This window comes from Fundulus heteroclitus, chromosome 9 (genome assembly GCF_011125445.2).
Source record: "Fundulus heteroclitus isolate FHET01 chromosome 9, MU-UCD_Fhet_4.1, whole genome shotgun sequence".
In the NCBI taxonomy this organism is placed as follows: domain Eukaryota; kingdom Metazoa; phylum Chordata; class Actinopteri; order Cyprinodontiformes; family Fundulidae; genus Fundulus; species Fundulus heteroclitus.
This window is the reverse complement of record NC_046369.1, coordinates 21,036,853-21,063,169: the sequence shown is the minus strand read 5'-3', so window position 1 is coordinate 21,063,169 and position 26,317 is coordinate 21,036,853. Positions and strand designations below refer to the sequence as shown.

At 44.1% G+C, this 26,317-nt stretch overlaps 2 protein-coding genes across 8 annotated transcripts in view; both read right to left on the bottom strand.

The window, feature by feature from the left end:
* osbpl9 (oxysterol binding protein-like 9) overlaps positions 1-14,488 on the bottom strand; it is a 48,659-nt gene extending 34,171 nt beyond the window's left edge. For both annotated transcript variants that reach the window (XM_012877802.3, XM_012877803.3), the window contains exons 1-3: positions 14,353-14,488; positions 11,743-11,793; positions 3,145-3,223 (exon numbers count right to left, since the gene is read on the bottom strand). In XM_012877802.3, the coding sequence (XP_012733256.3) occupies positions 3,145-3,223; positions 11,743-11,793; positions 14,353-14,463 (241 nt within the window). In that variant the 5' untranslated portion in view covers positions 14,464-14,488. The remainder of the gene's footprint in view (positions 1-3,144; positions 3,224-11,742; positions 11,794-14,352) is intronic.
* Positions 14,489-20,130: 5,642 nt separating this feature from the next.
* abl2 (c-abl oncogene 2, non-receptor tyrosine kinase) overlaps positions 20,131-26,317 on the bottom strand; it is a 34,914-nt gene continuing 28,727 nt past the window's right edge. For all 6 annotated transcript variants that reach the window (XM_036141224.1, XM_036141225.1, XM_036141228.1 and 3 more), the window contains exon 11: positions 20,131-22,587. In XM_036141224.1, the coding sequence (XP_035997117.1) occupies positions 20,792-22,587 (1,796 nt within the window). In that variant the 3' untranslated portion in view covers positions 20,131-20,791. The remainder of the gene's footprint in view (positions 22,588-26,317) is intronic.

The following is a 26,317-nucleotide window of genomic DNA, read 5'->3' as shown; positions in this document are numbered from 1 at the left end:
ACGTCAACAAAGAAAAGTGCTTCTGGCCAACATCCTGTGCACTGCCTCATGTCCATGCTAACAGCAGATGAAGCTGTGATATTCCAGATGATCATCCACAGAACTCAGAATACAGAATATTTACAACAGTGGAGTTACATTGTTGTTTCTCAAATGATAAAACACGATGATCCAGGAGATACTGCTTATGAAGCGGATACAGTCCTGACATTTGACCACTTGCCTGCTTACGGTTAGGGCTATCACCACCAATATCATATCCAATATAATATTGCACCAATTTATCAGTCAGTGACTACAATCGGCAAATTTTACCTCAGGTCGGCTCTGATTGTTGAGCAGATCGAATGTTTGGATTTTTATAGCTGCATTTTAATTGAAAATGTCCCGTTTTGGGTCTGTGAACACAAGAACTAGTGTGTTTTTCTATGCATTTTGTTTCGAGTAAATAAAAAAGTAAAATCAGAACGTATGGGGGTTTTATACTTTGGTGCATAAACAAGGCAAATCTTGTACTCCTAGAGTTTCTTTGTTAGCTCAGAAAACATTCATGTTGACAGGCAACGAAAGACAAAGGCAGGGCATTTTTAAGAGGATTTTATGGTTTTATTTCTGCTTGTTGAATGTACAGGTTGACTCAACATAAGGTTTTACACACATACTGGTTGGTAAGGGCTACAGTCCTTTGTGCGGAAACTGAAATTAGAGAGGCTAAGCTCCAGGTGTTTTTTATTTAAATGTCTGCTAACAGAGTTTTCTCAATCCAGAACTATTTTACTTAAACACTTCATGCCGTTTCTGGTCCTGGTGTTGTATAAGCCAATGTGCATAAATCACAGAGGCAGCATCAGCTGCACCGCCGTAAATTATGCCCTAAAATTTTGTCAATTGCATTTACAAAATAGACAATTAAATAAAGAGCAAAAGAGCTATCCAATCAATCCTATAGTCCCATTCATGTGAGCTGTAACAGTTTTTTGGTTTGTTTAAAAATAGCTGCTGTTTTTAATTGTTTGTTTTCAGTGGGGAGTAAAAAGTTCATCTGAAAAATGACTCCACCTATCCATCTTTTTTCTTAGGATTCTAAGAAGCTGGCGTTATTTTTAAATTATTTGTTGCCCTTGACTGGCGAAGCTTAAAAGCTTGACATGATGAAATAAAAATAACTTTTTCCCCCCTAGTTGCAGCCGAAGCTTCTCTGTGGAGCTCAGTGCCGCAGCACAGACTTTACTCCATAGTTACTATTGCTGTAACAATCCAAGATAAACGTCAATGCTCTAATTGTTTTGAATAAATATATTTTTTTCAATTTTCTCAAGGTATATCCTAAGAAAGCCAGGCCAAACATGCAGGCGTTCCACCAACAGCTTGCTTCTGTTTCAAGCTCCAAACGTGCATTTAAAATTTGACCTGTGATGGTCCAAGTAAAAACCAGAGAAAAAAAAACTAAATAAAGCTAAAAATGATCAGAGCTGAGGGCTCTGCCTGATATTTCATCCCAGAAGGCTGGCCGTATCGGCCCCAGAGCCGGTACTGGAGACCGGACCTGCCCCAGCTATGATTATCAAGACTAAAACTGGCGTCGCACAAGGAGAACGTCAAAGAAAATCAGAAGTGAGCGTCGGCCAGTGTAACACTGATTGGTGCAGCTCTGAGGTAGAGCCTCGTTATGGAAGAACTGCTGTATTTCTCTTACTGGGGGAACTTAACTAAAAGATTATCTTGATGCAGATGAGGAAAATGTTCTAAACTCTAATAATATTCAAATGAACTAGGAGAAAAAAAAAAAACAACATGAGCTGAAGACCTGATTGGCAGAAGGACTTCTAGAATAAATAACGAGGATCATATTTGTCCTTCCATAAGTCCCGTAACGTGCATGCCGTTTATTACCTCCCTGAGGAAAGATCAAGCCGGGGACATTGTTTAGCTAAGCCGGCGAGCATCAGCAAAACATCCTTTTCTAAATAAACCCAGTGTGTTTCAGCCATTGATCCTAAACGGTCTGCTTCGCTCTGATCCGAGCCGTCCTTCAGCCTGGGCCACAGACCAAAACACCCGAGTGCAACAGAACACTGCGCTCCACCCTGACTCCCCATCCCAGAAGACAAACAACGTCTCCTCCTCCTCCGCCTCCTCCTCCTCCTCCCCCATCCTCGTGCCCTGGCGCTGGCATGCAACCCGGACCGTGAAGCGTGCATGCTTTTCCTCCTTACCCTTGCGTTTGTAGAACCACAGCATACAGCTTCGGAACACAGACATGGGACAGGGCATGGAGGAGGTGAGGGAGACGGGGGGCCCATGGACCCTCGAGACGGAGGTGAAAAAGGGGGTGCTGGATGTGAAGGTGTGCGGGCGTTTGGTGATGGCAAAATGGACACGCACGGACAAATGGAAGGGCGGTGATGAAGGAAACTAGGAAGTTAGTTAAAGACCTGACGGAGCGTTAGGGTTTAGAAAAAAAAACAAAAAAAAAACAGAAAACAGGGCGTCTGCAGTTTGTTGGACTGGACAGCACCCTGTCAAAAAGAAGAAGAAGAAGAAGAAGAAAAAAAGAGGGAAAGACAAGTGGGGCTGGCTCCTTTCCCCTGGGTTGAATGGTTGTTGAAAAGTGAGCAGCAGCAGTGGTGCAGAAAACCGACAGCAGCAGCAGCAGCAGCCAGGAGAGACCTGAGCTCAGCTCCCAGCTCAGCACTATTCCCTCATTATTCCCAGAGGCTCAGCTGTAGAGACACGCGAGCAGCAGTCTTCCTCCACGGTCGACAGGGCCGGAGAAAAAGACAGAAAGGATTTACGTGCTCGCGCTGTTCCAGGGCAATCGAAAAGATCCTGTTTATCTGCAAAGATATGCCAGCCTGACCGTGGACCGCTTGTTTAGAGGAGGAGGAGGAGGAAATTGCCCAGACACATGCAACCCGCTTTGACTCTGTATAGATAGATGCCTGTGTGTTCACGCGTTTCCTGGCATTAGAGCAAACCAGTCCAAGTCCTTAGAAGGTGGGGAGGGAAAGAGGAGAGCGAGAGAGACTGAGTGCGTGAGAGAGAGAGAGAGAGAGACTAAACCAAGAGCACAGATGGATGCCAGAAAGATCTCAGAGACCGAGGCAGAGACGGCAGCTCGAAGGCGAGGAGAGGACACCTCACCTTGAAAGTGGAAAGTCTTCTGGTCCACAGTGATGGTGAATGTGCTGTCGTCCTCGTCATCTATGCCGATCACCGCTCCCTGAGCACACACAGAGAGAGAGAGAGGAAGACAGGCGGTCACACAGCCGGACACGTCATTACTCCCCTTTCCATTCCTAGACTCACGCCCTCCCTCCACATGTCCCAGCAGCCTCCTATTAGCTCCTATTACTCAGTTAACCTTCTCAGAAAAAACTCACTCTTTCCCTTTAACTCTCCACTGTATTTCTTTCTCATATGTATGAATGCAGCCTTTTGGAACATGGCACACAGAGACAGAGAGAGAGAGCAGGGAAAGGAGGAGGAGGAGGGGGGGGGAGATTTGGGAGGATGAAGGATGAGGAAACCAAGGGAGGGTGGAGGGATACAGACAGCACCAGAAAAAAAAAAAAAAAAAAAAGTACCGCAGGGATCCGGCCCACTAGCTGGTTGGGACGTACGATTCTGCAACAGAAACAGGGCGGATGACCCAAAGCTTTAAAAGTGAGAAAATATTCTCCAGCTCCTCAAATTTGCTAATTTTGTCAGCTATATTTTAGTTGAGTTTGTTCCAGACCAGAAAAAACGACCGTGGCTATAAACTAGCGTTATTGTTCTCTGTACAGATTATTCTCCCCAATCCTCGCAAAGTTGCAATTTTCTTCCCAAACAAAAGAAATTAGCTTTACTTTTCTGCAATCATTCCATTGTTATAAACCTGGTTCCATAATGTAATGGGAAGGTTAGAAAAAAAAAAAAATACTGGAAGGTTTTCAAAAGACACATTCAACTTAGTTCAGTTTATTTATATGGAGCCAATTTACAACAAGACGTAATTTCCAGACGTCTAACAAGACACGCAGTTCCCATTTATGTATGGAGAAATCATTCCAATAACAATTAAAGCTCAATCAAAAGCATTCCAGTTCTTTTGTAATTATAACGCAGAAATTCGGTTTATAAACGCCAAGTGACAAAAGCTTACCTGAAGAAACCTCTGGTTTTGAAGCAATACCTCATCCTGAGCAAGCACGTGGCGACAGTGGGGAGAGGACCGACTTTCAAGTGCGTTTCCTTTGCTGCAAAGTTTCAAGTCAATGCGACCGACTGTACACTGTCACCATGGACTGTACACCAGCTCGGCCAGGACGAGGGATTGCTTCAAGGTGGTGACCGGATACAATAGGCTGGGGTTCCTTCGATGAGGGGGTCCAAACAGTAATCTTTTTTGTCAAGATCGATACGTCTTTTACATCGTTTCATTGTCTTTTGGGAGATGCCTGATGTATTTTAGATCAGAAACTGACTTCTTGGATTATTAAAATATTGTTTTAGTCTAAATCTGCCAGAGCTTTGGATAACTTTGGCTCGATTGCACATTTATCCCCTCAAAATTCCTCCCCTCCAAACTTAAGTGTCCAGGTCCAAATGTTTATTACAGTTGTTACGGTGGTGGAGTCATCATACAAATGCTTGAAGCATGATGAAAAAGTCTCCAAACACGACCCAGGACAAACCCAGTTTCACCTGAGGCACAGCCACTCACGGTACGCAGAAAGATTGAGCAAGCATGTTGATGTTTTCAGAACTCTAAGAAGAAATACTGATCAAACTTTAAATTCAGGACTTCATATAGTAAATTATCAGGGGAAAAAAACAAAACTGAAACAACAACAACCAGACAGCAAATTAAAATGTTAATATTTTGAAAAATAAATCAGAAAATGCTCTGCTTTGTTGAGAAATTTATTTTTTGACTAAAGGAGAGCCTGAAACCACACCTTTAACATCTTAGAGCCAGGGTGTCAAACTCACTTCTGTATTGGGCAAATCTGACATCATGAAGTCATTAAAAGGGCCGGTTGCAGGAGTATAGATGGTATTTTTGACTTCAGAATTTCAGTTTAGTTCACGTAGAAATATAAAACAATGCACAGTAACATAAAAGTAGCACCTTAGGTTCAGTTTATACAGTTTATCTGCAAAACCAAGTTGATGTTGGGTGAGTCACACTTTAAACTCATCATTCTGCATCTTTTTTTTCTCTTTATGGACATTTCTGGGTTGTTTTAATGTGTTGTGGGAAAACTGACATCTAGTGGCAAGATGCTGTTACTACACAGTAAAAAAATATAAATCAACATTTGTAACAGGAGGCACAGTTTTAGCCACTTTTTACAATTTGAAAGGACATATGCCTCTACTTTATAACATGATATGCCTATTTTACCTTTGGGGGGCCGGATAAATTGCCTTAACAGGCGGGACTCGGCCCACAGGCCTTGAGTTTAACACATGTGTCTTAGAGAGTACATAGTTCAAATGTAATCAAGTATAGGTATCTGATCCCCTTACCTGCACGCTTTTTGCTATATTTTCAATACTTTTTTAGGTAGAATACTAAAAAGGTTTTCAAGAGTCATGTACTTTTTTTATTTAATAGCATATTTTATTATTGTTACCATTTCCAGAAGTCGAGCCCTCCATTTGGGCCAGTTGCCTCGTATGAGACATTTTCCCCTCTGATTAAACTAAAGTAGTGACCTCCTGCTAGTGGGTAGGATTTATTTGAAGTCAGATAACCAGATTTCATTATAGCAGATAATGAATACATTATAGAAGGGAGAATCAGAAAAAGAATTGTCAATGTTTTTTAGCCTTGTCATAAACATTTGCTGGCAGGTGTCAATCAATCAGTGTTAAGCCCAGGAATCAGAGTAATTAACCCTGAAGTTAAACTAATTTACTTAAAAAAAAGAGAAATGTGGCTGCCTTGTGGAGCTTTTCAAAAAAAGAAAAATGTCACAATCAGAAGGGAGAACATTTTAGACCTTAAAATATAAAATTGACACAATAAGATCTGGGGATAGTTGTCTGAAACGATAACAGAATTCAAAAAGTATGTAAACAACTAAATCAGTTCTTTAAATGATTTATCCTTCGTAACAGAGAACCACAGTTCTTCAATTGTACTCTTTAAATGTAGACTCTCCCTCTGTGGAGTATTTGAACATGTCCAAATGACGTCTCTAATGTGAATTTCAAACCAGTGTTATAAGTACAACTGAAACCTTTGTCCCTTGACTAACTGAGAACTGCATCACTTCCCTTCCAAAGAAACTGCAGAAGATACTTCCTCCCATCTATGAGAACCAAGGCAAGATTTAAAAGTAATGCCCTATTACCTGCTTTAAAACTTGAACTAATGCTAAACTTTGACACATTTTAAAAATAATAATAATAATAATCTGTATTTGACATTGCAACATATATTCCAATGAAACTCATCCGCTACATGTAACCCATCCCTTTGGGAGCCTTCTGGGGCCAAGGGTCTTGGTCAGGACGTGCATCACATATGGGTTGACCTCAAAAAGCAGAAAGCTCAACACGCTGCAGCAGATATGCTGATAAAGACACAAACTCCTGCAGCCGACCTTCTGTTTAATCTGATCTACGCACTTGTATACAAGCTATCTGACGCGACACGTTGATCGTGCCGTTTTAACGATAAGTGACATGGACCAACGAGCTAAACTGTGCACACAGCACCTTGACACCAAATGACTAATCGTTCTCACAGATGACTGAGGCAGAACAGTAAACAGTGACGCAATCGTCTACGTAAATCGTCATGGACAATCTTTAAGATTTAACCTTAAGCAACTGACCTAAAGACTGGTGAGAAACAACTAGGATTTATTAATTCAACCAGAAATTAAAGGTAATCCTTGTAAGACTAAAGCTGTGTCGCCTATTAAAAAAATAAACAATCAAAAGGAATTGCTCTTATGTAAAAACCAGGGACAAGGCAATGAGGAATCTGCTGCCATCTAGTGGACAGAACTGAACGATGAACTCATACTGGGTTCAGCTTAAAGTAGGGCTGGACCACTGAGCTATATAATACACTGGAGTGCTGATTTTGCCGAAAAACTGAAGTCACTGGCCGCCATCTTGCTACTCCCTACTCTCACAGAATCCCATAGGATTTGGTTGCAACAACAAGCAGTTTTCTGGCTGTGTGAAAACGTTTCACAGGTAATTCTACAGTCAGTGGATGTACCAACACTATCAACTACTAGGAAATTAGGTGCTGAAATATTTTACATGTTGTTCATATTAAATATATATATATGTATATATAAGTATGTGTATATGTATATATGTATATATATGTGTCAGGGATCAGTTCCTCCGGCTTCACCATGGACAGTTCCGGATCATTCCACTCTGCTCAGTCCCACACCAAGCCTGATCTGTTTCACCTGCTGCTCTAGTTATCCTGGACTCAATACACCTGCCAGCTCCCCTATATAAACTCCCTCAGTCTGTTCCCCACTGCTGGTCCGTCTTCAATCTTCAGATGTCCTCAGTCTATGTGTGTTCCTCGTCCGCCGTCTGCCAAGCATCTGCTCCCTCACCAGCTCTGCCGTCCAGCTCCAGCCATCTTCACACTTCAGCTCCAGTATGGTATAGTTTCCTGGTTTTTTCATCCACTGCTCAAACCCTGCAATAAAGACTCTTTAATTGTGGCTCTGTGTGTGGCTGAATTCGGGTTCAATCCACAAAACCCTGACAGTACGGACCAGCCAAATGAACCTGTCACCCACACAGAGCCCGGAGCTCACCTCTTTCCTGAGCTCCACAGCGGAGCTCTTCTGTACCCAGCTCCGAGAAGGCCTGGATGCCATCGCCGCAGCCAGCCCGCCTTGGAGACGGCTGAATGCCGTCAACCACGCACGGGACATTTTCAAGGACCAGATCAAGCTCCTCTCAACCCTCGGAATCTCTGGGCTGTTTGAGGAGTTGGAGTGGAACTATCAGGCTGCGCATTCCCAGCTCCTCAACGAGCCACCTCCACCCAGACCACAGCTCACCTGCCTGTCCACCGTTGCTCCTCCCGTCTCTGCTGTCTCTGCCGCTGCTGCAGCTCCAGCCTCTGCTGTCTCCGCCGCAGCTGCAGCTCCAGTCTCTGCTGTCTCCGCCGCTGCTGTAACTTCCGCCGCTGCTGTCTCTGCTGCAGCTCCTGATGCCTCACCGTCAGCAGCAGTCTCTACATCGCCGCCCGGCTCCTCCCGGCGCAGACGCCGGACTGGGCGGCACAGAAAATCTCCTGAGGCCAAGCCTGACATCCCGGCTGAAGCCGCACCAACTGCAGCCGACGTCACCTCCCTTTCTCCGGTGAGTCGGCCGAGCGCAGATGCTGCCGCTCAGGATAGTCTGGCTAGAGCACCCCGCCTTCATGAAGATCAGCTGTGGGACTTTTTCTACGGGGACAGGGACGACCTTCTCCCATGTTGGTCCGCCCCTGATGAAACTCCCACAGCCTACGAGGCCGGGGTGCACACCGCCTCTCCAACCACCGCAGAGGTTCCCACCGCACACGCCATGGCCCAAGCCTGCGTGGGTGTGCGCGCATCCGCCGAAAGCTCCGCTCTGCCAGCCGCCGAAGGCTCCGCTCTGCTGGCCATAGTTAAGGTTCCTGCTGCGCACGCCACGGCCAAAGCCCGCGTGGGTGCGCACATCTTGCCGACGCCGGCCAACGTGAGAGAAGCCCCGCCGGCCGACGAGAGAAAAGCCCCGCCGGCCGACGAGAGAAAAGCCCCGCCGGCCGACGAGAGAAAAGCCCCGCCGGCCGACGAGAGAAAAGCCCCGCCGGCCGACGAGAGAAAAGCCCCGCCGGCCGACGAGAGAAAAGCCCCGCCGGCCGACGAGAGAAAAGCCCCGCCGGCCGACGAGAGAAAAGCCCCGCCGGCCGAAAGAAGCCCTCAACCTATGCAGCTGGCTGTCTCAAGGGTCCCTGCGGCACACGCCATGGCCCAAGCCTGCGTGGTGCACGTTCCTATACCGCCGCCAGCGACTAAAGGTCCTGCTGAGCCGCCGCCAGCCTCTGAAGGTCCTGCTGAGCCGCCGCCAGCCTCTGAAGGTCCTGCTGAGCCGCCGCCAGCCTCTGAAGGTCCTGCTGAGCCGCCGCCAGCCTCTGAAGGTCCTGCTGAGCCGCCGCCAGCCTCTGAAGGTCCTGCTGAGCCGCCGCCAGCCTCTGAAGGTCCTGCTGAGCCGCCGCCAGCCGAAGCCCCGCAGTCCAGCGAGGGGGTCCAGGGGGACCCGCCTCCAGCCCACGCTTCCGAGTCCAGCGAGGGGGTCCAGGGGGACCCGCCTCCGGCCCACGCTTCCGAGTCCAGCGAGGGGGTCCAGGGGGACCCGCCTCCGGCCCACGCTTCCGAGTCCAGCGAGGGGGTCCAGGGGGACCCGCCTCCGGTCCACGCTTCCGAGTCCAGCGAGGGGGTCCAGGGGGACCCGCCTCCGGTCCACGCTTCCGAGTCCAGCGAGGGGGTCCAGGGGGACCCGCCTCTGGTCAAAGCTCCAAAGCCCCCAGGGGGTCGACCTGATCCGCCGGCCGACGAAAGACCTGATCCGCCGGCCGACGAAAGACCTGATCCGCCGGCCACAACGCCCGCTCCTCCGCCGCTCACTCTGCTTTGCCGAGAACGGCAGCCACAACGCCCGCACCTGGCCCTGCCTCGCCGGGGTCGCCCACCGCGACGCCCGCACCTGGCCCTGCCTCTCCGGGGTCGCCCACCGCGACGCCCGCACCTGGCCCTGCCTCGCCGGGGTCGCCCACCGCGACGCCCGCACCTGGCCCTGCCTCGCCGGGGTCGCCCACCGCGACGCCCAGAGCCGGAGATCCTGCCGTTCTGCTGCCAGATGGCTGCGCCTCGCCGGGGTCGTCCTCCGCGACGACCGCCTCCAGAGACCTTGCTGCTTCGCCGCCTGCCACGTCCGGGCCGTCCTCCGCCGACCCACCTGGCCACCAGTCATCAGCCAAGCATCCTCCCGGCGCACCGAAGCAAGCCACCGCTCAAGTACCCCAGCGCTCTCAAGTACCCCAGCGCTCTCAAGTACCCCAGCGCTCTCAAGTACCCCAGCGCTCTCAAGTACCCCAGCGCTCTCAAGTACCCCAGCGCTCTCAAGTACCCCAGCGCTCTCAAGTACCCCAGCGCTCTCAGTTCTCCTAAGCCGCAGCTTGTGGTCTCCAGCTCTCCGCAGTGGCTTCCAGAGCTTTTTCGTGGCTGTCAACCCCCTGGTCGGCCACCTGAACTTCCTCTTGTTTCCCCTTTGGCCTGCCAATCAAAGCCTCTCGCCGTTCGCCCTGGTTGGGTAGTTTTTTGTTGGACTCTCTCCCTCCGTCCTGTGCCTCCCTCCGCCCACCCTCAGTGGGTTATTTTGATGTTTGGACTATTTTTCTTTGGTCGTCTGGGATCCGACCTTGAGGGGGGGGTGATGTCAGGGATCAGTTCCTCCGGCTTCACCATGGACAGTTCCGGATCATTCCACTCTGCTCAGTCCCACACCAAGCCTGATCTGTTTCACCTGCTGCTCTAGTTATCCTGGACTCAATACACCTGCCAGCTCCCCTATATAAACTCCCTCAGTCTGTTCCCCACTGCTGGTCCGTCTTCAATCTTCAGATGTCCTCAGTCTATGTGTGTTCCTCGTCCGCCGTCTGCCAAGCATCTGCTCCCTCACCAGCTCTGCCGTCCAGCTCCAGCCATCTTCACACTTCAGCTCCAGTATGGTATAGTTTCCTGGTTTTTTCATCCACTGCTCAAACCCTGCAATAAAGACTCTTTAATTGTGGCTCTGTGTGTGGCTGAATTCGGGTTCAATCCACAAAACCCTGACAGTATGTATACACATATGTAAATATATGTTTTTGTATATTGTTATTTATATATTTATAAATGTTAAACATATATATTTAAATGAATAAAATGCAAAATATTTCAGCACATCACTTTCTCAGTACTTGATAGTTTTAGAACATAACATAAAAGTATATGGCATTTGACATTTTAAAAGTTTTAAGCCCCCCCTGAACATGAGAGAATCCTCGTTATTCGATGCTGTCGCGCACATATTTCCTAGTTACTGAGGGGAAATAGGGAGTACCAATATGGCGGCTGGTGGCTTCAAAGCGACTCGTTCAAACAGACGGTGATTAGCACTCCAGTGTATTATATAGCTCAGTGGGCTGGACGACACAGAAAAAAGGCTTATCGATAATTAACAAAAAATTCAAAACATATACTTTAAGTGAAGCTCTGATCATTTTATGCTGTTGTTTAATGTCCCCCTTTTTAAAAAAAATAAAGAACATTAAATTGTAAATCTTAAAAAAAGGGAAAAAAACAACAAGACGTGCTCTCTGAACTCTGAAGCTTGGTGACAGAGATTTCCTGAGTCTGCGTTTGTGACTGGTGGGGAGGATGTAATGACTGTGTTATTGAATTACACGATTGGCTAGAATGCAAAAGGAAGGAAATCTGTTCTTCTATGGAACTTTTTACTGACACCCTTTTTTTTCCTATTGAACCTCACGTCTATCAATATATATATGTATGTAGTTATTGAATTATTGTCCAGCCCTAGCTTAAAGCCTACCTTCAACTGTACATAGTCTATATTCCAGCTGCATAAAGCATATCTTCTTTACATAAGAGGAAAACGCACAACAGCAAACATGCTGAGGGAACAAAAAAAAGCAGCCAAAAAATGAGAAGGTGCAGAGCATCTTACTCTGAGTCGCACGCAGCCTCTTCTGGAGCCTCGCATCATTTTGTCCTTAGACTGTAAAACAAGAACAAAAACAGGTTACTGCATTGGACAATAATAATAATAATAAAATAACAGCACAAGTTTACATTGGCAATATGCATGGGCTGGTTTTAGGGTAAGAGACCCGAACGTTTCTGGCACAACTTCACCAACTTCCAAGGTGCGTGAAGAGGGTCAACAAACAGGTAAGATGAAAACTTCAGCAACACTTGAAGTATTAGGAGTTTGCTCCTAATACTTCAAGTGTTGCTGAAGTTTTCATCTTACTGGTTTTAAGGTAAACCAAGGCTCTGAAAAGTTGTGTCTGAAAATGTTCTTTCATGTCACTCCAACGGTTTACAATCCTTTTGAGATGCTGCAAGATTGGGATGGGAATCGAAAACCAGTTCCAGTTCAGAACCGGTTCCGTGTTTTCCAATTCCATGGCACCGTTTGGCAGCTCGCTTAACGATTATCTTATCGATTCCAGGCAGCACGACTTGCGTCACATTTTTTTACGCAAGTTACGACGGCATTCAGTAAGCAAGTACGACGCAGCCAGGCGTAAGTCTAGAAAAGCAAAACAAAAACAATGGTGCCCCATCGGGTAAAGCGATCAAAAGTCCAGTCAACAAGGAAAAATCAGTGGATCATTAGCTATACCTAAAACTAATACGTATGTGGTGATTTAATGAATTTACCGTTAATCAATAAGAAAATAAAAGCATAAATTGTCGTCTCGATCACAGTGTATGGGGGGGCGGCCATTATTGCCTGACATCACATCCTGTGGTTAAAAAGATTCCCCCAAATTGGAATCGTTAAGAGAATCGATAAGCAATCGAATCCTTTCACAGAATCGATAAGGGAATCAGAATCGTGAAAATCTTTTCAAATCCCAACCATAGCTGCAGAAATTGTTAGAGTGACCAGATCCTTTTCTTGCATGAAGTAACACAGGTCTTCCCCTCCCCCGCCTATTGCTGGTACTGCTGGTTAGCAGGCTGAAAGAAAGCTCCCACATGGTTTTCGAGCTTACAAGAAAAACAAATTCTTCATCACTAAAATACACAACGTCCACAGTGAACCGTGGTGGTGGGAGCATCGTTCACCGGGGTGACTGTACTTCAGATAGAAAAAAAAAATCTCCTTTTCTAAGTGGAGGAAGTTGTTCCAAATCTCAGTTTTTGCCCCAAAACATTCGTGTGTCAGAATCATAGATTTCATTACTGGGCTTTGCAGTCGGAAGGTTTACATCTAAATCAAAAAAGAACGGGTTTCAATAGACTTCGGGTATATCTTAACATTTTTACATGATAGGACAAATACTGTCAAGGGAAGAAGAGACTTGATGATATACTTTCTATCAACTATGATATCAAAAGGGCATTTTAACATAGTATTAGTTTAAATGTGTGCACTTATGCAATGAGTTTGGCACCCATGCAATGAGTTTTGCAGACAGGTTTGTTTGTTTGCTGATTAACTGTGCAAGTTAAATGTGACATTGCTGGTGGTAATAATACTGCTACTACTACTAATAATAATTAAAAATAACTTAATATTATCTAACATGGTTTGGAAAGCCAATGTACATAATTCATAGCTTTACTAAACTGATAGTATACATCCTTTTTGGCCAAATACATCTAATAAATAGCAGTATTTTACGCCCTAAACCTTTATGTGTAGGACTTTGTGCAAAAGCAAGGAATTTGAATTGAGTTTCTCGTGGTCAGTGTAAGGACAGTATGTATTAATACATAAGCTTAGGAGGAACTAAAATAAAAGCTAAAAAAACAACTTTATATCTGTATGTACACCCAATATTTGTTTTTTAAGCAACGCACCCTCACATTTGACATCCTTATTCACTTCTAGTGTCAAGCCACTAAAATAATCTGTTGTTTTTCCTACATATCCAGGTTTTGTGAAATAGGTTTCTGTCATTCAGGAATGCAAATATTTATATATTCAGGTTATTTCTGAAAGTCAGAGTGGCTCTTGGTGTACAGAAGGTAAAAGACTATATAGGCAGTTTTCTGAGCGGCAATGACAATCCTGATTACTACTCTGTTTACAAGTCTAACATGAATTATCATGATGAAACTGAACTCTGAGCACACTGCAATGGGACTGGTCAAATACTAACTAGCTAGCATCTCCTATCGTGTCTTAGTCGCTCAAACATAAAAAATACAGCATTCTTAAACCAGTGAGTGTTGGGGACATGTTTTAATTATTAAAACGCGTACCGCTTCACCAACCTTACTGCTGGTAACTAAGCATAACAATGTTTTTACTAATGTCTGTATTCCTGCTGTTAGCCTAGTTAGCCAGCTGCTTTAGCGGAAGTAACGACCAAATACTGCTACATCATTCGCCAACCGGCCCTCAAGGCTCGCTGCTATTGGCCAACGAGCGTTTCAGTCACCATTTAGTCCCGCCTCTTTCAAGCCAGCTGATACTCCCAACTCCTGACAAACACAAGGCCTTATCTTCACTTCTGTTCAACAACCAGCGACATATTTAGCCGTTTAACCCCTTCCGTTGGCCACGTTAAGCCTCGCCGATCGGTGGAAACGAACATACCGTGTAGTACGACAGGAGGCCGGCGTTGTAGTCCAAAACAAACCACCGGTATTGCCAGCCTTTCATGACGTTAGTCCACTTGCTTAGCGGCCCCTCCATGATGGACGCCATCTTTACAACAGGGCTACGGTTGGGGAGGAGCCGCATATGGTGAGGGCTGGGATGCTGCTGAGGAAGAGGAGGGGCTGATGATGATGATGAGACCCCGTCAGTACAGCCAGGGATTGCTCATCTGTTAATACATTTCAATAAAAGTATATATATATATATATATATATATATATATATATATATATATATATATATATATATATATATATAGTTCTTAATTACAAATAAAACTTTAACTAACTTGCATACAAGTTCTCAAATACTCTGAAGAAACACTGATAAACTCAGATTACCCATCCACCCTGGAATGGATGAGTAAAAAGTGTTTTAAAATAAAATCGGCTTTATTGCAGCAACATTTTATTATTATTATTATTTCTTTATTTAACCAGGAAAAGTCCCATTGAGATTAACAATCTCTTTTTCAAGGGAGTCCTGGCCAAGATAGCGGCAAAAGATTACATTACAATTTACATTGCAGTTTACAATAACATCTATCTAAATTAGATAATAATAATAAACATAATAACACGCGGGAAATGTAGAATATGCGGGGGCATTAATTCAGCCCAGGAATCCCACATTAAGACACTTGTTTTGTTATCTAAATGTTTTAACAAAATCACGTGGAGCATGCTATCTATAGGATTTATGTCTGAGAACTGAGATGGCCATAGAAGGTAAATTTTTTTGTGTAGTAAATAATTTCTCTCTTGATTTGGCCTTATGTAAAATGCTGTGACACCAGTTAAAGCTCCTGTCTTAGCAGCCACCGGATATTAACTTTAGAGTCCCCTATGATTGATAAACAGGCCCGCAGCATCACAGAACCTCCATTGTAAAATGGGGATTTAGGGGCTTTTTCCTCCATATTAAGCTTTTGTTTCACACCTAACTTGCATGGATTCAACTAGAAATATCAAAATCTCGTCTCATTTTCAGTCCATATTCCAGCGCTGATATTGAATCCCCCCTCTGCCATTGTAACCCTCTGCAGACAATCTGGCAATCTTTTCTTTTTTTTTAAATAGCAGACATAATGGTTGTATGCATTGCTTGTTTTATATCTGCTTTACCAAGTTAAGCTATTAAAACAATAATTAATACCTTCCTTTTCACATTCAGTTCATTCAGTTGGGGTCCATATGAAATGGAACAGCAAAGCTTTGGTCTGACTTCCTCACAGCCCCTCTTTTTGACCCTCTCCTGAGGTGCGCCTGAGAGCAACTCGTTTTGGTGCGGGTCTTTTTAGATCTAAAGGAGGCACTTCACACCCCGCCCCCCTTCAGGCCGCAGAGCATTTCACTCCACCCCGTTTGGCCTGTTTTTGCAGTGTGCTGCGGGATGGGGCCATGAATCGTATGGCTTAATACACCCAACAGCTGAACATTTTCACTTATCCACTTGTCGCTTCTGCATCCTTCTTCTTGGACTACTAAATCGAAGCAAAAAAACAAAAATGGTGCATTCGGAAAATAGATTAGCTGGAAGTACACTGCAAAAAGAGAACTAAAAATAAGTAAAATTTTCTTGAAATGAATGTATTTGCCCTTGATTTGAGCAGGTAAATAAGACTATTTGCCAATGGAATGAGTATTTTTACCCCTAAAATAAGATAATTAGATAAACTGCACTTGAAATAAGACAATGGACATGAATTGTTCCTATTTTGAGTGCAGAAATCTTATTCCATTGGCAAATAGTCCTATTTACCTGCTCAAATCAAGGAAAAATACTTTAATTTCAAGAAAAAAATTCTTATTTTTAGGTCTAATTTTGCAGTGTACTGGGCTTGTTTAGCAGCTCTGCAGCAAATACAGTGACGTATTCTTCTGAAAACATAATCGAGAATAGGGGGAAACTGAACGGCTTGAAAAATGTAACGCAAACCGAATACAAAGACATCTACGCAGTACCTGGACAGAATACATTATAATTCTGCCCTCCTAGAGACTCCAAGTACACAACACAATGTATCTAAGGGCTAAAAAAGTGGATTTTGCATGTGTACCCTTTAAGATTTTACCCCAATTACATAATCCCATATAAATAGAAAACACTCAAGAATATGATGTATAGATTTATGCTGGTCTGTTTACTTGAAAAGTTTTCGACGAACACCAATTTTGATTTGCATTAACATCGGATCTCTGCTCCTTTAACCTACAACATTTTAGCACAAGTCTGTTGAACTGTGGAACTTCAATATATTCAAAAGGACTAATTATGTCCGTCATAGTAAATTTAACAATCAACTATATTTGTTATTACAACAGACATTCCATTGAAATGTGTCCTCTGCATTTAACTTATCCCTTAGGGAGCAGTGGGTTGCCACTGTCTGCCCCCACAGGAAGCATTCTGGGGCTTAGCACTTTGAATCATCTTATTACTGAAAATCACCTTAAACCTGCCTTGCCTAGGGACCCAGAAAGGGAATTGTTGGGATTCGAACTGGGGAACTTGCAGCCTTCCCAGGATGCAAGCATCCAGATCAAAACACCACTACCCACACAAGGGGGGAGCCTTTACAATTAATTCAGGGATTTCTAGCACATTAAAACGTATCTTGCAACAAAATTGTTTCTGTTTGCAATGCTAAATGTTCAAGCTAAATTTTATATTTCGCTTTCGCAATTTCACAGAATTAAGATTAAAGCAAAAATACAACAGCATTATTACAGCAATATCTTTATTATTTACAATAGGCCTAACACTGAAAAGCAGAAATTCACAGTAATATGTGAGCATTAAATAAAAAAAAAACAAAAAAAAAAAAAAAACACAAAATATATTTTTGTACAATAAAAAAAGTCATGTTAACATCTGACATTTTATCCCTGTTAAGATTCACATATTCCACTCTGGTGTTTTTGTGTTAATTTTACATTGCACTCATCCAACTGAAGAGGTGGCCTTTGGTATAATGATGTGAACGCACGCCCCTCAGGACTAAATCCTCCCAAAACGCAGAGAAGACAGGAGAAAATAAAAGACACACGGGGGAAAAAAAGGGATCAAAACGATCAAAACAGACGACGACAATCAGCGGAGGTGTAGTGGTCAGGTAAGAAAAAAATATAGATCTCAACACAAAGGGCGTGAAGGTGGGGGAAAACATCCCGGATAGAACCGTTTTCAATAAGGCTTTTTATGAAATCTGCTCCAGGGTGACGTCATGAAACAAAGCAAGTCAGGAAGCCAGAGTGGCGGTCAGTCATTCAGAGACAAGTTTTAGATTTGGATACTCAGATCAAGACAAAAGCAGCAGTTTGGGTTTAGTGCAGCATGCTTGCGTGTGTCATTTGTTTATGCAGCTCCGTTAAAAGTCTTAGTAACAAAAAGAGCACCTTGTGGTTCCCAGTTTGCATCAAAATGAAACGCAGCGATGATCTAATTATAATCCCTAACGAAAGAGGGGAGATTCACTGTTATCTGCTGTAACCATTGTGTCCTTTACATTGTTTTTCTTTTTTAATTATAAAAAGGCACCAAAAATGGTGAAAATATGTTATTCAAAAGTCACAGTGAATAGTAATTAAATTTGTATTCCCCCCACCCAAAAAAAAAAAATAAAAATAAAAAATACGGGTAGTTTATAATAAAACAGACACACGATACAACTATGGTTCGCTGACAGGTATTTAAGAGTAATGGAGCTCGGTGCTCACAGATTCTGTTGTGTGTAAATGCCATCTGTCACTAAACTGGTGAGGGCTTCTCCAGTGTACGCCGGGGTGAAGACAACACAAACCGAACCGTGTTAGAGAACCGTTACAGGTGTATGTGCTGTACACCGCTCTGTGGAAACAGACACGACTGAGAGTACGGGCCTGCAAGAGTAAAACAAACATGGCACTCTTGGGGGGGGTGGGGGGTATAGGTTTAGGAAAGAGGATTAATACATTCAAAGAGGTTTCGCAGATCTCTCACAACATTTCGCTTTAAGCCGTCGACGCTCTACTCCTTAAATCTGTGGATAAGAAATAAAAAAGGAAAAAAAAAAAAAACTCACTGCAAAAACAGAACTAGAAATAAGTAAAATATTCTTTAAAATGAGTGTATTTGTCCTTGATTTGAGCAGGTAAATAAGATGATTTGCCAATGGAATACGATTTTTGCACTTAAAATAGGAACAATTCATCTCCATCTGCTTATTTTAAGTGCAGGATGTCTAAATATCTTATTTTAGGGGTATAAATACTCATTTAGTTGGCAGATAATCTTATTTACCTGCTCAAATCAAGGATTAAAAACACTAACTTTAAGAACATTTTACTTATTTTTAGATCCGCCTTTGCAGTGCTCCCTCTCAAAATATGCCTGTGCTTTGAATAAAATAATTTACTTAAAATTCATACACATTCCCCCCCAAAAAAAAAAAAGAAAAAAAAAAGAAAAGAGCATTTCTCTTTCCAGGTCAAATGAAATGAAAGCACGTGTCGCTGATGTGCTGAAGATGTACTGCAGTTTAAATCTGGTGAGAGTTCAGTTCCTGTGCGACTGCTGTAAAGTAGGTCTCTGCACTCACTGTGTTCATCGGAGGCACCGCGGCCCCACAAGGCTACCGGCAACCCAGCACTGTCCGTCCTGTGAAGAAGGACACTTGAAGAAGAAGACGGGTCCGAGTCGACCCGCCGCCACCCTGTGCTAACCCCCCCACCCCCCCACTGCCGTGTGCTCAGAATATAAAGGAGAGTTTGTGTTTTTATTAAAATGTTTTAGGGATGTTCAGGATTCCTTACATCGCCGTTTCACCCTCTGAACCTCAGTTACATTCAGACATAACGTCTGGATAACTAAATAAGGGAGTTTTTATTTTTTATATAGGGCCGTCCCAATCCGATACCAGATACTGGCTGAGGGTCCCCGCTTCAAGGCTTTTTAAATAATCTGTAACAGGAGTCAGCCTGTAGAAGTGTTTCTCACCCTTTTAGACGACTCAAAGTAAAAGAAAGAATACTTTCTACCGCATCATGTGACCGGCTCTGGCTGCTGCGCCGCCGAAAACTAACCTCCGTTTAGTAGAGAGCAGCTTAAAAAAAAAAAACTAGTCAATAACGTGTTTAATGTTCAAAGCAAAGCACAGAGTTTATAAATACTGATAAATTTGTCTTTTGTCAGCTTTGTCCAAAGCAATGTGAACTGAACCACGCTGGCATACGTCATCGATGAGCCACGAGGTAACCAATTTAGCAAACTGCTCCGCATGGAAATGTTTAAAACTTTATAAACAAGCGATAAAGCTACGAGCATTTCAAGTGACGTCTTGTCAGGACATTTTAGTAGCTTAGCAGAGTTGACTCTGTGCTGGAGCAGCATGTTAAAAGAAAAGACACGATGGACAGGAGAGACTGCAGCATCCTGACTGTCATTTAGTGCATAAATATAAAATCATTCCCTATCGATGACATGTAGTGTTCCTTTACTGCATACAGACGCCGCTGATCTTAACGCCGGTATCACACCGGGCTCATGCATGGGGAAATGACCGTGTAAGATTAAACATCCCTTATTTTTTTGTGCACTCAATTTGACCCGATTAGACTCGTGCTTAAAGTGACTGATCCATTCAGTCTCTCTAAATCTTTACGCCGACGCACAGAATCAGAATAGACTCCCAAAAACGGCTTTAATTAGCTGGGAGATTTTTTTTTTTTTTTTTTTAAATCCTAGATAGTGATTGAAATGTAAATAAAGCTTAAACTGATGCACATAAAGTTACATTTGACACCCCCAAGCATTGAACGCTATTGAATCCCCTAAGGTGGGTCCACACCGTTACATTCCCAATGGCTTTATCTAAAAAAAAAAAAAAAAAAAATAAATGGCTTATGGTCACACAATTCCACGCTGTGAAACAATACATCCAGCTGATGGTCCACACACTTGTGAAACGACGAGTTTAGGACTGCCCTCCACCCTCTGTCCTCCTGGCTGACGACATACGCAGCTGATACGCTCCGACATTCGGGTAACAAAGAGGCTTTTTGTGGCCAAAAAAAAAAAAAAAGAAATCGTAGCAAAACATTGCGTGTGACTTGAACCACGTTTAGTTTAGTGAAACATTTCTCAAAAAATATGTACAGCTAAGAGCAACGACTCAGTGTCCACACTGGCATTTTAGGAAAACGGGTCTCTGTAAACAATAAAACGTTGTGTTTTTTTTTTTTTTGTAGTGAACTCTGTGAGGTACTGCAGAGACGGAGCTCGATCTGTGTGCCCCCAAAAAAAAGCTGTCCACAGAAGCAGGAACATTGAAACAAAAACAAAAAAAAACGGAATATACTGTAAGTGATTTGCCTGGTAGGAGAGGTGATCACAGTGGCTACCTCTGTACCACGTCGCTAATCTCTCTGATACAGTTGTGCAGGTTGTCCAGCACGGTGTTGGACCCCGCGCCGCTCGGCCCCCCGCCTCCGGAAGAGGAGGCCCTCAGTTCCTGCAGGCTCAGCTCCAGCTTGCCCACCGCCTCGCGGAAGGCGAATTTGTTCCTCATCTGAGGGATGCAGTCCACGTAGCCTGAGCAGCAGTCCAGCAGCTGGTGGCCGGCGTCCAGCACCTGGCTGCTGGAGGGGCTGTCGCAGCTGGCGCTCAGCGTGCTGCTCAGGCTCTCGGCGCACTCCAGCAGGGCTTCGCGGCTCACCCTCTCCAGGGGCACCCTCTCCACCTGCTGCCTGGTCCGCCGCTTTACCACTTTGGAGCCAGAGGATGGCGCCGCGTGTGAGGAGGCGGCGGCGGTGGTGGCGGCGCCGTTTGCCATTTTTGTGGGCGTCGTGTTGGCGCTGGCGGGGCAGGAGGAGGAAGAAGCAGGAGGCACTTGCGGTGGTGGCACAGACGGTCTACCTGTCGTCGCCCCTCCGGACATTCGCCCCGACCTCTGACCTTTTACCGCGTCTCCGTTGACCTCCGCGGGGAGCGCGGCGGCCGGGTCCTCGCCGCCGTCACAGCTGTAGGACTGCTGCAGGCCGCGCAGCGTCGGAGGAGGAGGGGGAGCGCAGCGGGGCTTGACCAGCCGCGGCCTGTCCCGCTCGCCTGGGTGCTCGGACAGCAGCTTGAAGCGATTCCCCTGAGAGTCCAGCCCCACCAGGTGCACGTCGGCCGGGCTGTGCTTCAGCGTGGGGGAGATGAGGACCGGGACTTTGTGGTTGTGAGTCGAACTGGAGCTCTTGGAAGGAGAAGACCAGCTCTGCTGCCTGTCCGGCCCTCCGCCCTCTTCTCGGCCGTCCCGAACCCGACCCTCTGGCTCCGCCGCCGCCTCGCCCCCGACCCCCTGCGCCCTCGCCCCCACAGCAGCACCCCGGGGCAGTAGCTTGGCTTTTGGCCTTTCCCTGATCTGTGCGGTTCCCTCATCCATCCTCCTCAGCAGGTTTTCCGAGGGACGCGCAGCCCCGTTCTCCGGCTGCGAGGTCGTGGAGGCAGTCCTCTCCAGAGGAGGCTTAGCGCTGCGGTTCCTCGGCAAAGTCAGAGCCATGCGCTCCAGGTCCGGCAGCCCGGATGACATCGAGGAGGTAGAATTGGACCTGGGGAAGGGTTTGGGCCCTCCGACTATACCGCCCTCGTCTGAGGAGGCCGTTTTTCCAGTACGAAGCCCGAGAGTCTTTTTGATGAGTCTGGGGGTGAAGAAGCCAGCCAGCCCGCTCCAGCTGCTGCCGCTGGTCAGCTGAGAGCCGAGGCCCCCGGCGGAGGGTTTCTGTCCGAAAGCAGCGCCGCAGCAGCGGGACTGGGACTGGGTGGCTTCCCCGTGGGAGTGAGAGGGAGAGGCAGAAAAGCCCCCTAAACTATCGGACTGGGGCAAGGGAGGAGGTGCGCTGAAGTCCGCCGTGGGTTCATATTTCTTGTGAGGCTGCGTCTCCATCTCCCGGAAGGAGCTGCTCCTCTTGGGCGGCGTGGGAAGATTCTGCTGCACCTGGGAAGACGGAGACGAGGAAGAGGAGGAGGAGGAGGACTTCTTTTTGATGAAGGAGCTGAAGAAGCCAGTCTTGCGGTCCCGCGTGAATGTGCCAATGTCCTGCGCATCCTCCAAAAGGCTGCTGGGAGATTTATCCCGCGGCTGCTGCTTCCTGGGGAGAGCCGGGGAGCTGCCGGATCGGCTGTCCCCTCCGAACAAAGTGGAAGCCCAACCTGAGAAGAGAGTGGGAACAGATGAAACTTTGACCAAGGTTTGCTTAAAATTAGTTATTTTAGTCACTCAATATCCTCATCTATACACTAATATCACTCAGATAGCCTCAGGTTACTGCACTAGGGAGAGGAAAGCAGTACTTTCCTCCCCTGGGACTCGTGAGCAAGTGGAAAGCAGCGTAGGAGAGCTGATTGGAAATTATGAGTTAATGCCAGTTTGCACATACACTAATTCAATGACTTTCAACACATGATAATCACATCCTCAGATTAAAACTGTGTAAAATGTTCTGGTTTGAGATGTGACGGACACGTAATTCTGTTCCGACATTTTTTTACAACACGATCGTGTTAGCCAGGAAATGAGTCACAGATGATGTGAGGGGGAAATGGTTAAATTCAGACCGTCATATTCACAGGAACTTTGTCAGCTGTGTGGTTAAAGCAAACTCCAAATAAACAGGTTACAGTATATTAATGTCATTCATACACATACACTGAGCCACAAGTTTTGGAGCCAGTCGGCAAAAGCGGTGACTGGCTTGAGGAATTTATCAAGCAAATGATTAAAAGTGACAATGTAAAGCATGCGTAAGCTAATCAGTCCTTTTACATCTTTATCTACACACAGTGGAGCTCTAATAATAACACATAACATGAAAATTGGCAATTCCATACAACTATGGCATCTAAAGTGATCTATTATGCTTCCTTTTAAACGCGTTAGGATGGGTCTATGGGCTATACAGAACATCTTCATATTTTTTTGCACAATAATATGCAGATAGGATTTCACCTATTTTAGCTCCTTTCAGAATGAGCCGCTTTTAGGGCTCTGTCACCTTTATGCAAATAACTCAGCGTTTACACTCTGGAAATGGCTGAAAACAGACGCACAATGGTTCAACTGAATATATTTGACTTTGAGTCAGAAACTAAAGAAGTGGTGCATCCTGCGGAAAGCCTGAGTTCTTTTAAATCAAGATTAAAAACACATTTGTTTAAAATTGCCTTTGACTGTTCTAGTTAAACTGTTCTACTGTTTCTAATGTTCTTTTTGTCTCTACATTCTATTCCTACTTGCTTTTATTCTGTTTTATTTTCCTATATTTTAATAATGTAAAGCACTTTGCATCGTCTCTGTACTGAATTGTGCTATATAAATAAATTTGCCTTGCACATCCAACAAAAAAAAAAAGCAGCAAACAGGTTCTGAATAGACACAGGGCTATTTGGTATTGCTAGCGTTAGCTTGCGCTAAATGACAAATCATGGCTCAATCCCAATGCCCTAATAGATCAAGGACTCTTTAGCCAAAGTGGAAATGCGTCAGCGGTCGCCATGATAAGTGGTGTCCGAATAGTGCCTTAAGAACCCTTAAGGTGTCCCACAATCCTTTGCGTGACATAATGGTCTACATTAAGTTATGTAAAGGAGAATGTAAAAGTATTGGTTAACACTAAGGATGGGTGAAATTATCATGGAAAACAGAGTTGTGATCTTAAAGATGTTTAAAAAAATAAAAATAAATCAACAGGACCCAACTGAGAGTCTTACTTTCGCTGTTGGAACTTATTTTCCTCGATTGGTTGTATAATATCAATAAGTGCTGTGTCTGTGTGAAAACACAACTGAATGCCACCACTGTGTTGTAATGCACCGCTGAATGTGACCGTTGCAGTACAGTAACCCTCTTAGAGGAGTATTTGTCTTTGTCAGGGTCTAATGGAACACAACGACATGTCTGTAGCCAAAAAGGGTTCATTAAAAACATGCTAAAAAAAAACAGTAACATTTAAATAAATACTACAAAAGTTGATCTAAAATTTCACAATATGACCCGGTCCTACTAAACAGCTAATTGCATTCAAAGATATTTGGAAAAGTTAACTCAGCTTTAAATCTTTTCTCATTTATTCAAGTGTGAAACTAACAATTTCCCATCATATTGTCACTTTTTCGGGGGTAGGGTTTTGCAGACATGATCCATTTGCGTTAATCGTTACCATCAAAGCTGGTTACTATGTAGGTTCTTGCTTAGACTGCTTTTTAAAGTCACACATTTAATGTGCAACTTTATATATAGATTTATAAAAACATCACTGATGGCTGGCTCGTGTATTTGAATGCAACTGAGAGTGCACTGGTCAAAAACAAAACAGTCCAGATGAGGCCAAATCCCATCAATTCTTGCCTGACATTCTTAGTCTTTAAACCTTTATTTCTAAGGCAGGCATCCCTAATGTTTCTGCAGAGAAGCAGCAGTCAGTGTGACGTTTTAGCTCCAAAACCCTATTCTTCATGGGAAACCTTGCTCACAAATCTTTTCACAAATGTAAATATTTTCTTCTTCACACATTTTTGTTGCCACAATAACAGGTACCGTCTAATTGGAAGCTTCCCAATAAATTAAATTTGGCGTCAGAACGTCACGAATAATCAGGGTTAAAAAAAAAAGAAAAACTGTTTCTCGATTTAAATTATCCTACCATCACACATTAGAAAGTGTAATTTGACGTTTAGCAGTGTATGCTCTGTGATATCGTTATGGGGTTTTTTGAACAAGCAAAAAACAAAAGGAAAAAAAAGGTTTAAAATATATTAAAGAAACCAAAGGGGAAAAACACACTAATGTATATGTTTGTGTACTCCAATATGACACCCCAGTGAAAAATGAATGTACAAAGTACACTAAATTCAAACCACAGCCAGATGTATATTTAGATCTACTTCAAGTGTGTTGAAAATTGCCTAAAACATTCATTTAACATAACTTTGGTAATATATCTGAAATACATGAAACAAAATCTAGGAATATTTTAAATTCTAGCTTTTCTTTCCACTTGGATACTTTTGGAACTATATTTTTTTGTCTTAAAGAAAAAAAAAATATTTCGTGATATCTTGCTAGAAGATTGATAACTGCTTACACAATATATTGGAATATTAGGCCATCCTGTTTATATGTAAGGAATCAGTCAGAGTTGAGTAACTTTCCCGCTCCTTCAATAACAAGCCAGGGAATGAATAACACCAGGGTAAATAAGCTCATGCAATTTTCTGCAGATGTTCTGGGATGCATCACCATTAGCAGTCTGTTACTCTCTCTCTCTGTTTAAACTTTAAAAGAGCCACTGGATCCATGCCTCTTCACTCGTCTTTTGGCACCGGTCCACAGGAGAGGCCTTTGAATGGATACAAGTCTGACACGCTGTCCTTTTTTAACCCTGCTGGCTAGCAGACGTGCCGTCTCAATGGAAAGACCCCTCATTTCCAGGGCGGATTACAGAAGTTAAGCAGCATTTTAAATTGGCAGAGACGAAATCTTTTCTCGAAGGTTCTGCGTCACGGTTTTGTACAACTTCGTAGCCTTTTTTGTTATTTATTGATATATGAAAGTGATATATGCCTATCTGTGCTTTTGGCTATCTGGATAATGCATTGGTGTTAGGATTTTGTGGCATCTTTTTGCCATGTTTTGTGCAGGGCTTTAATAGTACAAAAACAATTAAATTAAATAAAAATAAAGGGTGGAAAAAAAAAGAAAAGATAGTAAGAACTGTCATTAAAACACAGATGAAACAACAGTGAATAAAAACAATGCAATTATCTTTGAACTGCTATTTAAAATACAATAAATAAAGCTTATGTACATTCAATATTAGATATACTGTCTGGAACATATTTGTTACAGTTACAAAGCATTAGTTATTAAAACAGGATTAAATAT